The following is a 15,862-nucleotide window of genomic DNA, read 5'->3' on the forward strand; positions in this document are numbered from 1 at the left end:
GTGTGTGTGTGTGTGTGTGTGAAGGGGGGGAGTCACGTCGCTGACATTTCCAAGCTCCCATTCTGATTGGCTCTTATTTGAGGAAGCTCATGGGTTCTTTCAACTAATAAGCGCCTCCCCATCGCTCTAAAGGACATTATAATGCAAGGGACCTCCTTTTTTAACCACAAACCGAATTTTCGTTCATTTAGACGATATATACTTTTTAAATTGCCCCAAAAGTTGTAGGATTTTTTTGGAGCGCATCTCGCCCTGGAGCGGTACGCGATGCTTTCTCATGCCGACCTCCTGGATGCTCGGCTCGGTGAGTTATATTCGCAGAAACTCCGTCCCTAAACTCCACTGTAAGATAGCAACTTCTCGTTTAACCTTGTGAAGTGATAAATAGAATGTCTTCCTTAACAAATTATGTCAGCAACTAAGTGGTTTATCGTTAGTCAAAGCAAATCTTTATATCAATTTAGCAGGGATGGGAAATGATCAGGCAGTGAAAATTGATTAGATTTTGAGATATCTAACATTGCTAATATATTTTTTTTAAATTAATTTGTCTCTTCTTTGTCATAATGAAGCAAAACTATTTCGTGTGCCCCTCATTCAAAGATGATACGCTTTACGATTCGCCGTCTGCTTACTCAAAGCCTCTCTCCTCCTCCTCATCCTCCCAGGGATGAAGGATGCTGCAGAGTTACTCGGACACCGAGAAGCTCTCAAGTGCCGGCTGGGAGGCGGGGTGCCAGATCAGGGACATCCGGGAGACATGGCCCCTGGTCCAGACTCTGTAGAAGGGACCACTCTTCTGCCTGGAGAAGACATCGCCACCGTCGGATCCAACTCGGCCGGTATGCCGGTGAACGGGAAGGAGCAGGAGAAGCAGCAGCAACAGCAGCAGCAGCAGAGCTCCGGTCAGACCGCCAGCCAGCAGAAACAGAAGCGGCACAGGACGCGCTTCACCCCGGCGCAGCTCAACGAGCTGGAGCGCAGCTTCGCCAAAACTCACTACCCTGACATCTTCATGAGGGAGGAACTGGCACTAAGGATCGGCCTCACCGAGTCCCGAGTTCAGGTAAATTGTTATACAGTGTGGAAGATTTCCCAGGATGTAAATTAGTAAGCTACTGGTGTCAGTGGGCTGTGGCAAAGTGTGACACTTGTCATCCGTTTGACAGAATGGATCCAAGGTTGATCTTGTTTTGTAGCATTTTAAAAAATAAAGCAAACTTAGGAATCCTTCTGGGAGCTACCTGGGCAAAATAAGCCCCATTCATTAGCTTTTTTGACTGATGATAATTTGTCCCATTCACTATAATAGCTTACCAGTCAACGAGTCATTAATCCTTTTTGTCCCCAGAAATTTTAGTGTAGCCTACATTAGCTGGTTTTTAAGTTTTAATTGGCAAATGATATTAGATGCTATTAGTGTACTAACGCTCCTGGTTGCAGTCTAATTGACATCAAATTAAATCTTAAGGTGGAGCATTACTGACTGATATTAATGTTGGAGCCTACACTGTCATATTAAAGGCAACCTACTATTTGTGAAAGGAAAAAAATACAGCGGCCAATCTTTTTTTTTTTCCTGAGAGTGTAAGTCGACGTTAAAATAAAGCTTAGATTTTGTTTTAATATTTGAATAACACCCGTTTTATAAAACCAGCTACCTGAATGAAAGCTTTTAATTACATTTCAGTTATGTATTTTTGATAGGTTTGTACTTGTTCAAAGTGAACCGAATAGTGAGCAATATTTAATTTTAAGAAGCTGTGCTCGATAGACTGCTGGAGCAACATCACAAGCCCTGTCCAGGGTGCTGATCGCTAAAACACCCCACACCTCCAGATGATGACCACTGCCACACAGGCGACGTTAAGGCCAAGTATTCAAGTTTTTCTTTAATAACTTGTGGCCACAGCCCATTGAAAATATCATGGTATCGGAGCAAGAATATTCAGTCAGTGTCTTTCTTTCTTTCTTTCTTTCTTTCTTTCTTTAAATAAACATGCTCATCAATCCTAATCCTAAACTAATATCAGTGAGGGAATTAATAAAGGACCTGCAGGCTTAAAGTGGTCCTTTGCCTAGTTAAATTTTGCTTTTTGTAATTGTGTTTTCTTTTCTTTTCTTTTCTTTTCTTTTCTTTTCTTTTCTTTTCTTTTCTTTTCTTTTCTTTTCTTTTAATTTAGTGTCCCTCATAGAAAGTCGTCTAACCCAAAATAAGTGTTTGTATTCCCTTTCAAAAAGAGGATTACGGATAAAATAATTTACCTTTAAGAGTTTCATAAATTATTCTAAATAGGCCTGTTGACAGTTTTTTAGTTATACAAAATTGACTTCAGTGTTAATATAAAATAAATTTTTTTTTTTGTTTGTTTTTAGTCATTTGAAGAGAGTGTTTGTAAAAATAATAACACGTGTGTTTTGGGCAAAATGCATTCCTCGTGCGTACAGAGTGTTCCTCGTGATTATGAATAGGCGTGCAGGATCATACCAGACTCTAATAAACCAAACACATTATCAACCAATTTCAGTCTTATTTATAACAGTGAACGGGTTATTAACCAGTGATGTGAAATTCATGCAAATTATTCCACTGAAAGCAATAAAACCAGTATAATCATCAGTCACCTTAATAATCAATTCTTTATTCCATACAGTCGGGGATGATAACCACACACAGGTCTGATGCTCTTTGCTGTTGGTAAACATTAGTACAGGCTGTGCAGGTGCAACCTTCAGTGGGCGTGTTGGCCTGTTGGCGCTACAGAGCTACTCCCTTAAAATGCTCTATCAGCGACGTCTTAATAGGACTCAAGACTATATTGTACTTTTTTAATGGAATGAGAAATTGCATTTTCTTTCCCCTCGAGTGTAATGGGTTTGGTCGACGTTTCACGGATGGCTGAGCGGAATGAGAGCGAGATTTCACTTTTAATACGGAGGCACCGACTCACAGCCTCGCGCGCGCATTAATCACGCCCAAAGATGATGAAATCTTTATAAAGCTCGGCGAGAACGCGCGTGCTCGTTTCGCGCGTGTTTGAGCGCAAGTGCTCGAGGTTTTTTTTTTTTTTTTTTTTGTTCCATTTTCACGCAGATTGTACTGTAATGCGAGCCCCGTGCATCTGTATTTAAGCCTTTATACTGTTGAGAGCAATTTTTAGTTAATGTGCTTCTAAGTAAGATGTTGGAGACATATATTGTTAGGCCCACTGATGCGTAACTCCAGTAATAAGCCGCTGGAAGGCTCTGTTTTCACAGAAAACGCATCCACTATAATGCACACCATGAGTGAATATTTTATTATTTTTAATGAAATCCCTAACCTTGGCATGCTGACAGTTTTAGTGCAGTGCATTACTGAGAAACACGGGGTAAATAGTTGACCTGACAACTAACGTGCTGGTTGGTGTCTACAGAGACCTTTCGACATTACAGTTACAATTAAGATAATAATTTTGTACGATTAATGATTTACATCTGTCACCGAACTGTCCTGAAAGCTTTGCGCAAAGAGGAAATGTTCAAGCTTGTATTTAGATGGGCAGGATACACTGAAGGTATTTGGCTGATATGCTGTTAGGCCTATATTTTTATACTAATTGCCTACCTGTAAGATTTTTTCCCGGCTTGCCTCAGCTCAAGGACAATCAGACAGCAGGGCCAGCTCTACAGAAGCGTATGGTAACTGCAGGTAGTGTTTTGCTCAAGGACACTTCGGCAGGGCGGATGTTGAGTGTAACAACTAGGATGCTTTTCAGTGTTAAAATATAACATAGATATTTCTGTTATTGGAGTTATTATATGTCTAATACTCCTACAGTGTTCCTATAGCATGTTTTTTTCACATATGATATTTTATCCCCTATTCTATCAGGTATCACTATAATATTAGAAGGACTATTATAGTTTTGCTCTGTTTTTACTGTATCCTTCAAAAATCCTCCCGCTGAAGGACGGTGTGTGAAAGCAGCTAGGCCACCTTGCTGCTCTCATGATGGTTGAACATAAAACGATACAGCCCCGCACGGGCCTATTTCTCAGTCTATCCTCCTGCTGTGTCACGGCCATGTCCTCTAACTGTGTCCTGTCTCTCTATTCGCAGGTTTGGTTCCAGAACAGACGCGCCAAGTGGAAGAAAAGGAAGAAGACCACTAATGTTTTCCGCGCCCCGGGGACGCTGCTCCCCACACACGGCCTGCCCCAGTTCTCTGCCGCGGCCGCCATGGAGAACAGCCTGTGCTCCTTCCACGCCAACGACTCCCGCTGGGCGACGGGGATGCCGGGAGTGTCCCAGCTGCAGCTCCCACCAGCCCTGGGCCGCCAGCCGGCCATGGCGCAGTCCTTGTCACAGTGCAGCTTGGGTCCCGGCCCGCCGCCCAACTCCATGGGTCTCTCCAACGGCTTGTCCTCCAATGGCTCCGGTCTGCAGTCCCACCTCTACCAGACGCCTTTCCCCGGAATGTCGGCCTCTCTCTCCGGCCCCACGAACGTATCGGGTTCCCCACAGCTGTGTACTTCCCCGGACAGTGACATGTGGAGAGGGACAAGCATCGCGTCTCTGCGGCGCAAAGCGCTGGAGCACACAGTGTCCATGAGTTTCACTTAGTGACTTTTCAAAATATAGCCCCCCCTCCCACTATCCCAGTCCCCCCAGTCCCACCTAACCCCACCCCGCGGCGCTTTCTGTTTTTATTCCAGTTGTTTAGATCAAAACAAGAGAACGAGCGAGCTAATCAGGCCTGAAATATGAGAAAATGGAGACTGGGTGTGACTCCTTTAGATATAATGACAAAAAACAGGACAACATTGGTGGACGAATGGAAGAAAAAGTTGATTTACCTGGGTTTGGGGTTATTTATCTTGTTAATTCAAAAGGATTTTATCAACTATTGATGATACTATTGTAATGATCTAGACTATAGGCCCTAATTACTGAGAGCCAAACAATCGCTGTATTTACGTTTTCATTGAGTGTGTCTTATGCACACATATATTATTGTGTTCAGGTGAAGTTGTGTTATGTCAAACGACTATTTATGAGGTTGGGTATAAAAATTTTGGTAACAGCCTACCACACGCGCACCATAGGTAGGCCTATTGAAATGGGTCTGCAGGCATGCACAGTGCATGTGGATTTAACTCTTGGATAATTTAGAGTGAAAATGGTGCCCACTCAGATTGAACAAATATTTTTGCTAGGCGACCTCAATCTCGTCTGCATGAGACGAGAGCATAAATCTGCTAAAGAGAAAAGAAAAGAAAAAAAAGAAAACAATGATCTTTCAGTAGGCCTACTCTGTTTTAGGATGTTTTGTGTAGATAAAACATTCTTGCTATGTACCCGCTGGTCTTTTTTGTGACATGTTTTAACTTATTGTCTGTGCTAATTACTTGACACATTTCTTAAATGTTTGATCTTACATCAAAATGCACCACATTGACAGGTTTGTACCAATTTAAAATGACAAATAAAAGTAATTTTCAAGAATGTCAAAATAAGAATGATTTATGTCTCCGTTAAATTAAAATGCATACAGTATAATTATTTTGCACGAAATCCTTTAGTGCTCCTTTTAGGACTTATCTGTGCTCTTAAGTGGGTTTATAGTAATGTATTATAGGCAACTTAATGGCTTTTTAAAAAATCTCTTATGATATCACTTTAATATTCATAGGCTCATAGTTTGGTTGTGAAACTTGAATAGTGCCAATTTGAAAATTATTACAGAATAATGTCTATACTTTTTAGGATTCTTTTCCACATTATGTTTTGCATAATGTTAATAATACACTAATGCTGTAGGTCACAAGGTTGAGCGATTGGATAGCCCAATAACCCATTGATCTTATTTAACAAACTATACGAATGTTAGTCAGTGTTCAGTGACCTAGGCTGTGTTTTTTAACAGTGTTTATGGGGTGACAGGGTTAAAGGGTTTATGAAGGGTGACTGGTCCCATGGTGGCAGACAGCAGCGGTAAAGATGTCAGTGCTGTGATGTGACGGTCATTGCCTTTGACCATGACGGTCGGTCTGATCATCCCACTCAGCAGCGGACAGGCTGGATGGAGTGGAACTTAACAGCAGGAATCACAGGCCTGTAACTGGGTCAACTATATGGATAAGGTATAGTCTATATCGCCTTTATTGCTAAATTGCAATTTAATATCCAATACATCACTTCCCTCACGAAGAGGAGAGTGACCCTAAAATAAATTAATAATAAATAGAAATATTACTAACCTACATAAATATTACAAGAATACCATAGGAGATTAACGAGATGATAAGATCATCATAAACTAGTTTGTGAGTAGGCTACCACAGAATATCGTGAGAATGTGATAGGCTAATATTTTAGAGTTATGTTTCAGACTGAATATGGGTCAGCTGTCCTGTTCATGGCTAAGCTTTCACATTTGGTAGGTGTGTATGGTTACTTTATTCATTTCGTTGGGACTCAATCACCATTTGCTGTGACATTTTGTTGTGGCCAAAGCGTTTGGCATTTGCATACAGCGTAATTTCAAGGCAGGCGTATGGTTTAATGCAGTTATTATCTTAATAACACGGCGGGGATAGTGCTGAAGACAAATCCTTATAATATTCAATCATAACCCATTAGTAAATTAAAGTGTCTGTGGACACACCGGAAACTCCTCTGTTGTACAGCCACAGAAGGCTAATAAATTAGACTTTCACAGGAACTTAGGCTACACAGCAGGTCGACCTCATATGATATGTACATTTTATAAACCTGTAATGCAGATAAATAAACAGCAGACATGTTGTTTTGTCAGTAATGTAGCCCAGATTGTCAAAATTTTGCGCATATGTCCTAACTGTAGGCCTCCCACATGCTCAGTTGTGGAACTTATTTTTCAAATGTAGGTTATGTCTTCCAAAAACTAATAGAGGGAACAATCTGACGATTCACAATCAATAACCCACAACAGTAATGAAGACGAATGCACCCAGCAGATAAATGTTAAAATAATTTAATAAAAAACATTATGCTGATAATTACTCAGCCTCATAAACAAGGGTGTTTCTCTGAGATTGATTCTGATTAGTACAAAAAGTCTGTTTCTTTCTTATTTGGTGGAGTAATGGCGTGCCTTTCGGCTTTTCTTGGCCATTTCATTTTTTTTTTAATTCGTCCTATAATATTTTCAACAACTGTTATAGTTAAAAGTTATAGTGGATCCAAAGATATTTTCAGAATATTTTCCAGCAGGTCCTTTAAAGTCTTGATGATGATTATTAGCTGGTTATGCATATAGAAAATATTTTGCCACTTTGCGTCACGTGTGACTTGTAATTGCAGTGTTTATCTTTATAGCAATTAAAGAAATCAATTTAAAAAAATAAATAAATAAAAACAAAACATTTCAAGCGTCTAAGGAAGCTATGTAGCCTGTTAAGTCGCCACTAGTATGTGACCAGTCCAGTGTGGTTGACTAGGAACAAAACTATAGCCCTCTAATTCAAGAAGCCAGACAGACACACTCTAACACCGAAGACGCTGATTGTTGGTAAACTCCCATGATTTTTAATGTGCCAAATTTATATTGCCCTATCATTAGGTCCATATAGCTTGTATTGTGTTTACTGCGTTACGCTAGGCAGAAATAAATAAATAAATAAATATATAAATAAATACCATAAATACCATAAGGCGGTTTAGTGGGACATTCCCACAAGCATTTACACCTTTTGATCACCTGACATTTATTTAAAGTTCAATGCGCCACGCTGCTCCCAAAGCTGGCCCATCCATCCTGTAATAAGAGAAACTCTCACCTTGTTTGGTTACTATAATTTCAAATTATCTGGATGTGAGGGGCAATGTCTATAAACTTAGACGTAGCCCTGAAAGAAGTAAATAAAATTTTCCATTATGGAACTGAGCAGACCTCACTGTCTGTGTCAAAGATTATAAGTGTCAACTTGAGCCTGAAATCACAGCAGCTCAAATTAATCAGCGTGTTAACCTCATCTCGTTGTCAGCGCTGGGGCCAATTTACGGTCACGGGATGGTAATTGATGAGATATGGCATTACCATAAGCAGTCCCACTGCCTGTAAACTTATAATTGGAGTTTCTGTAACAATGCTGGGGGGTTAAACAAAGGATTAATCATAATTAACAAAAGTATATTACTTTTCCCATATTAAACAGTTGGTTCCCACCTTTTCTATTAACATAAATTTGTTTGCAGTAATTTGCTGAATTACTGAAAATACCAACCCAAGTCAAGACCCTGAAAAATTCATTTATTCCTCTATGTGCATTCAGATTTGAATGTGTTTCTTTCCACCCTATGTTTCAGTTAGATCCAATTAGCTCAAATGAAATAGCCTAGAGAAGTTTTTCAACATACCATAAGAACAAATTTGATATTGTTTTTCCAGGCTATTTATTTGTGTGCTGTACAGCAGGATCACATTTTGATTACATTCACACTTTTACAGATTGGTACAATGACAGGGCCGCATTTACAGTATTCACAGACTGGTAGCAATTACAACACATCACACAAGAATTCACTTTTCATTGGTGAACTCTTCAAATCACTGATCATCTTTACTGTAGTCACAGAGAGTTGAGCCATAGAAATTATAGGGAAAGCCTTTGACAAGTCATCAGTTTTGATTCTGATTAAATATTGCAATCTGACAGCATAAACCTGGCCAAGTATGCTATGAAGGCTAAACTAACCTACACACATTACCCACCTTTTTATTTGTAGATTAGAGTTCACCAGCCTCTTTAGTTTGACATGCAACTTGATCATGTGTATTCATATCACATCTTGCATCATAGTATTTAGTATGAAACTGGTGTGAGCTATATGAGGATAGGGTCTTCTTTATTTGTTTGTTTTCAGAAGATCCTGTCCTCATATAGCTCACACCAGTTTAATTTACTTTTTTGCTTAAATTGCTGTTTGTTTGCTGACTGTAGGACTTATGTAACTTTTTATTTACCTCTACATCCCTGACCCCAGCTCTGAGGTGAAGGTAGCACTTTGAGTAAATGCAGGTGGCACATCTGCCCCGCAGAAGCATGCAACCACAAGATATTTTGCATGACAAAAACGGATCAAACATCATAAATGCAGCCAATATGACTGCTGGTCCAGCCAGTCTGGCAAGCTGCAGTGGCATCTGAGTGAGTGTGCGTTCTGGTAATTCTAGCTCTATGTATGGTTCAGCCCACCAGATCCAGCCCTGTGCTGACTAGTGTGTCCTGGGCTGCAGTAACAGATGTGAAATCACATTACCCAAACGCTGCAATTAGTCTCACTCGCTCGCGGGTTAATGAGTTTGTGGAAATGTGCGACCCATTCCTCATTAGGTAATTTCTCATGCACTGATGAGAGAAGGGAGAGAGAGATGTGGGTATAGCAACTCAGTGGAAATGGCACATACTCCACCATACTGTAAAGCAGAATGCAGAATCCACCTAAGGGGAAAATAGTGATGCAGTTCATGTTTTTTTTTTTTTTTTTTGGGGGGGTGGGGGGACCTACTACCCCATTATGGAATAAGACTTGCAGACATGCTTGTCTTTCTGTCTGATTCAGTCATTTTTAAGCCATTTGGTCATGTCAAAGTGTTTGTTTGGGGCGAAAAAATCCACTGGATACATTGTCAAATATTCTGTTTTTGCATCCAATAGTTCAATAACAGAGCATTAGTAAAGGAGGCACTAATAGCCTGATAGGGATGCAAGTGTTACATCGGTCTGTCTCATTATGAAGTTACTCTGCTTATTTCCTCTCTGTGAGGCCGGAGTGTCTCTGTGAATAGACAGCACGGGGCAAGGCTCTGTCAGGACACAATGGACGACAACAAAAGAACTAATTAGCAATCAATTACTGACGTGTTTCTGTCCTGCACCTTTTATCTGGTTAGAGTGTGGAGTGGTTACCACTCAGCATGTCCCATTCACACACTTGCCACCTGCTGCGTATGTGTGTGTGGTTGTGGGTGTTGCCTACAGTATGTTTGTGGCTTTTGGTGAATATTGCTGCAGTTCTGGATGTGGTAGCCCAGCGATATGTGGTTGGTGCCTGAGAATGTCCCTCTCTTCAGCGTGAGTTAAGGCTGAAAAATGTTCTAATGAATCCATGCAGGCCTTTATAGACTGTGTCGCTGTGCCTGCCTGCTACTGATTTTTAAGGGTGTAAAGATACTTGTTCATTAGCCTCATCTATGCCAACCAGTTTCCCCTTTCTTCATGAACACTCTTTTGTTCTAGCTCATTGGTTCTCTTCATTATCCTGATTATCTGTTGTTGATTTTTTTCCCCTTAATATTGAAGAGGTAAAACTGAAATAAGAAAATCTCAGGTTTAAGAATTTTCAGTCTAAGAATTTACAAAAAGATGAGGCAGATTGGTGTTTACCTAATTTAGGCGTGTGGCTTGCTCATTTCTGCATCTCCCTCTCTATGGCGGTTTGATGCACACACACACACACACACACACACACACACACAGAGAGTGACATCTGGGGGGAAAGTGTGCTGTGAGGAGCCTGCGAGTGCCTCTCATGATAACAACTCTGCATCTCAACAGCCTGCATCCATCATCATCAACACTAACATCTGCTCTGAGCCTCAGTCTTAAATCTCTTTCTACCCCCCTAGCACCTTACCCCTCTCTACTTTTCTCCCTTCCCTTCTCTCTCTCCCCCTGTCTTGCTCTCCCCCTTTCTTCTTCCTCTCTGATTCTGTCCATCTTTTCCTTTCTAGATGCTAATATGGCTGCTTTTTTTTCTTTTTTTCCCTGCCTTGATTCTCATCCAAAGTCCCCATTCTGAATTTGGAGAATTTGTGCAGATGTGCTGCTTTCGTCTCAGCCATCCTTAAAATCAATATTTAATGATGATGTTATCAGTGCTTTTATGTGTAATTTAGCTAGAGTGTCAGTATGAATGAGACTCTGTCAGGTTTATGGCGTCAAACATTTATTCTCTGTTAATGGGTGCTCCTGGTGGTATACAAACTAAAACCCTGTGGACTTCTGATGGATTTCTCTTTGTTTCTTTTCTGTTCATGCATGCATTTGCACATTCACTCACACACACACACACACACACACACACACACGTGCGCGCACACACACACACACACACACACACACACACACATATATATGTACATTAATACATAAACATACACAGGCACACAAATGCAAGCACACACACAGACCCAGAAAGTCTAGTTTATTCTGTGATGATCAAAACAGTCAGAAAAAAAAAAATAAAATGGTGAAGCCACAGACAAATGTCCTTAATAGTGTGGCTTGTCCTGTTTTACAGTACTTGAGCAGGACAGCGTGTGAAACTGAATGTGAATGCTTCGCTTCTCAGCGGTCTGATACTGAAACACGATCAATAAAAGCAAATTTTTGTTTAAGAAAAAGTGTTTTTTTAGATTCTGACATTTTCCAAGGCCATGAAAATGACTTCACCTCTTCAAATCTTGGAGCAAACATTGTTGAGGGGTGATAATCATGATAGTTTTCTCAGTCATTTTTCTCCCAATAACAAGCCATTTTTAATCCAATTAGGAGTGCTAACGTGAGAGGCATAATACCACAGCCCCTGGGACAGATGAGAGAATATGCAGGACATTTATCCCGACAGTCAATATTGGATTTCTCACTAAGCAGCTGTGCCTGCTCTCTCTGACATTCTCCACCTCTGCACAGTGATCCGTCCTGATTAAACCGGCTTTTCTACTTTATCAACATTCATTACATGACCTGGTCATGCATGGCCACGGAACCAGGAGTAGCAAAGTTACATGCGTCACACTGGGGGTTTTCCTACCTCATTCTTCCTTGAACTCAACTGTTGAGTGAAAAATGATATTTTATATGGCTTGTCTTTTGGATCGACGCCCTACATGCTGTTTTAGATCCTGGAGCTGAAACCATACAAGCAGATTGGAGTGTTGTGGTATTCCCCGTAACTTTCTTCACCCCTAATGTCAGGTATATCTTGTCATCTTACACGTTGAACTTGTATGCAGATGAGAAGTTTGCATCTTGAAAAAAATCTCACTTACTTAAAATCTGATGAAGCTCATAGACACTGGATTAAACATTATGGGACATAGAGAAATTGCTCAAATATAAATCATTTTCTGGTTTTAATTGAGCCTGAAAATGTCACCTTTAAGTTCATGTCTGGTTCTATTTCATCTGGCAAGATATAACATGTATAATATAAAATATTAAAGGATGTCAGAGATCAACAAAGAGCGCTCAGCACTTTGATGCCAACAGTAGCTAAATATTGCCACCTTCTGGTGCATACTAGGATAATCACGCTACTGGGAAATCATTTATTTATTTATCTATCTATCTATTTATTTATTTATTTAGTCATTTATTTATTTATTTTCACGGGGGTAATCTGGACAGATGGTCAATTGATCTTGTCTCATCTCGGTATCACTTAATAAAATGTGTCTGTTAACTCTGCAGAGAATATTACAATCATTGTTCCATCTAAATGTGGCTAATAAAATACTGAAAATGCATAAAAAAGAGTGCTGCTGTTTATAGCTGATTGTAATCAATACATTTATGCAGTGCACTGAATCATTGTCATTGAGTGCATTGATTATGCGGTCTAATCAATGTTTATTAGATTGGATAAGACCGGCCAGACCACAGAAGATGCTGAATGATGAAGGAACACATTTGCAGAGTGTCAAAGGCCCACCCACCTGACCTGATATGTTTCACAGCACAAACAAACTTGTGATTATGAGCCGGTATTGAAATTACTATTAAAGGTTCATCCAGAATTGGTGAATTTAGTCACATTGCTTTTTGCCCTGTTTGAATTGTAATTTCAATATAGTTACCTGTGCATGCTACATCAAAACTGGATATATAAGATGAAGTGCATGAATTGAGGGAGGCAGAGTCGTCTTTCAAGGAAGCTCAACTGTCACATTAGAATTGGGTAGTCTTGCCTTGAAAGCTTGTAAGCAGAAAAAGAAAGAAAATGAAGTTAAGATAAGGCATTTGAAGTCTGCTTCAGGTTATACTTATTTGCACTTCCACTTTGAATTTAGTTCAATTCCTGTAGGAATGTCAAATTCAAATTCCATTCAAATTTGATAAATTAGAGTTTCTGACAAATATTCATCAGTCATTCATGAGCTATTTTCCAGTATTTGCTTCACTGGACAGTATAAAGTGATGATGATTTCACAGACTGACACACTGACAGAGTGAAACTGACATGATAATTTCGGAGTGCATAAAAAATCATCTCGAGAGGGAAGTGAGCAAAGAAATTGTTGTCTATTTGTTTGTTTTATGCAGACAAGAATGCATTTGTTAAAGCAATGAAGAGTGCCAAATGTTGGAGTCATATGGACACATGCAGCTCTGTGACTTTCACTGGGGAAATATATGGTGTCAATACTGGCGTGCAGCCTGATCCTTCTTCCATTCTTCTTTGTTTCCTCTTGAAACAAAATGGGAAAAGATACTCATATGGTGTGACTCACCATGTGTTGATAAGGGTCATTCTCATCATCTTCAATCACTCTGACTATTTCAGGAATTATTTGCCCCTGGCTCTCAGCATTAGTTGGCAAAGTTACACATTCACAGCCCCGCTCTGGAGCTAATGTTTGGTTTAGTAGAGCTTGTTGAGAGGCAGAGGTAATATTGCAAGCAGCAATCACTACAAGCAGTTGATTCTTTGATGAAAAAAAAACTTGTCAACAAAACCTCTATTTCTCTTTCATTTTTTTCTGTTTTTCTGCACCACTTGGGTAGCTTTGCTTCATTTTTTACTTTCCGTGCAGCAGCTGGTGCAGTGGCAGGGAAAATGAGCTTAAAGTCAAGTGGCAATATTGTGCGAGAAGTAAAGCTCAATAGCCCACCACAGCCTGACTGAGTATGGGGGTGCGGAGTTGCCATGAGTCAAGACTGAAGTAATTTATTGTAACAAAAAGAGGGTTGTTTTTCAAGAAGTAACTTTCTTTTAAACTGATGAATAATATAAAAGTTTATATTAGTTCTGTTCTTGTCTTTTGTGCAGCTCTCTGACTCCCGAGGTAATTACCTGTTTTCAAATAGTTTTTTTTTCTTAATTTTATAATTTATTTTTGGCGCTGAGGTCCTTCCTCTACTGCCTTCTTCTCCAGGCATCTGGGAGTCACCAGGCACAAGACCACCCATCCTTCCCTGTGCACATGGGTCTTCACTCTCCCTCCAGCAACCTGTGGCCTGAATTTTCTGGTAAAACTGGTTGCATGGGTCCTAGCTGCCCAGCAGGTGCAGCTGCAGGGCACAGAGGTTGGCCCCCACCACCTGAACAGTCAAGCATTTGCCAGGTCTCCAGATGCAAAGTGGCAGTTGATCCCCTGTTGTTTATGTAACTGAAGATGCTCAGTGATCACTATGAAAAGGAAGATTTCTAAAGCAGCTGGACAGCCACTGTCATCAAAGCTACTGGCTGGTGGGACTCATCTCCCTGAGTCTCCTGAGGCTGGACATAATGGAGAGTAACCTTTAGAATAAAATGGCATTAAATAAAGATGAGAAGAGAGCATAAACCATTAACCCAGCAGGCCCTCTTTTATCCCTAATCAAGTAACCTATATGCACCGTAGCAATGTTGTTTTTGTTCTCAGAGGAATCCTATGCTTTATTTTCAGTCATATTCCTCTGAGTGACCTGTGCTCGAATGAAATATGGACAAACTGTCTGATCTGAATTGTCTGTTTTATAGAAACAAGCCATCTTACAAGAGAGGATGTTTAAAAAGATACAAATGATTTTGTCTATGAAAAAGCATTTTAATTGGATCCAGTACAGAAAGTCTAACCTGATAAAATGATGATCAATTAATTTTTGACTTTGCAACAGCATATTTTCTTTTTTCTATGATTAATAAGGTTAGAGTTTAATTTATCATAGTTATTCTATTTCAACAATAATTTTACTCAATTGCCCTGTAATTTCCCTGTCCCCTATTCCACTGTGCAGTTTGTAAGAAGAGAAGAATAATTTTCATAATAATTTTCAAGTTACATGCACAATCAACCATTATTTCAGCAACTGTAAAATGTGTTCGTTTATACCGGGCCAATTTAAGCAGCACTGTCATAGTGAGAGGTCGTGGTGGCTCTGTATGATGCATCTCTACGCAAGCAGCATAAATGTTGTTGCTTATATATTCTCATTCATAAATAGGATGCAAATACCTCCTGAATAGCCAGTTCATACTGACACAGTGTGTGAGATGATGTGATAGACATTGTCACTAACCTTACTCTTTAGAAAATAAGCCAAAACATAGCAAACAAAGTGTCTATCTCTAAATATTTGTATATTATATAACCTTAAACATATAGCCTAGTATCTGTATGAGTCCTGTAAGTGTGTGTCATTGTAATATATACAGAACAAAAACACACAAACAGGATAGTGCCAGAGAAACAAACCAAACAAACAGGGCAGCATCAGATGGGAGACACCAGGCCTCCACTGAAGATCTGCGCTGGAAGGTAATTAAAAGAAGAGTGTGTTATCCATCGCTCCTCATTAATGCACTTTGAATTCACCACTTTCAGGGGAGAGGAATGGGGAGGAGGGGACAAGGGAGAAAATCCATGCAGGCTTTAAAGTAATCTCTCTCTGTCAGGTCGGTCCAAATGGGGAGGGTCGGCTCATTACGGCCCCCACAGGAGATGAATGGTTCAGTCAGGCAGGAAGGAGAGCCGGGCTGGACCGCTGGGGTGACAGACAGATCTACACCAGAGGGGTGTGTGCGTGTGTGTGGGTCTGTGTGTATGTGTGTGTGGGTACAGTATGTGTA

At 40.1% G+C, this 15,862-nt stretch overlaps 1 protein-coding gene across 1 annotated transcript; it reads left to right on the forward strand.

Moving 5' to 3' along the window:
* Positions 1–267: 267 nt before the first annotated feature.
* LOC115365598 (homeobox protein orthopedia B-like) lies at positions 268–4,606 on the forward strand. Its single transcript, XM_030060684.1, has 3 exons — positions 268–304; positions 669–1,066; positions 4,103–4,606. The coding sequence occupies exons 1-3, from the start codon at positions 268–270 to the stop codon at positions 4,604–4,606; spliced, it is 939 nt and encodes a 312-aa protein (XP_029916544.1).
* The last annotated feature ends 11,256 nt before the right edge of the window (positions 4,607–15,862 follow it).

Source organism: Myripristis murdjan, chromosome 9 (assembly GCF_902150065.1).
Source record: "Myripristis murdjan chromosome 9, fMyrMur1.1, whole genome shotgun sequence".
Taxonomy (NCBI): domain Eukaryota; kingdom Metazoa; phylum Chordata; class Actinopteri; order Holocentriformes; family Holocentridae; genus Myripristis; species Myripristis murdjan.

Coding starts and splice junctions, on each gene's coding strand:
- LOC115365598 (XM_030060684.1), top strand. CDS start 268: ATGCTTTCTCATGCCGACCTCCTGGATGCTCGGCTCG. Junction 305..668: donor CCTCCTGGATGCTCGGCTCG/GTGAGTTATATT, acceptor TCATCCTCCCAG/GGATGAAGGATGCTGCAGAG. Junction 1,067..4,102: donor TCACCGAGTCCCGAGTTCAG/GTAAATTGTTAT, acceptor CTCTATTCGCAG/GTTTGGTTCCAGAACAGACG.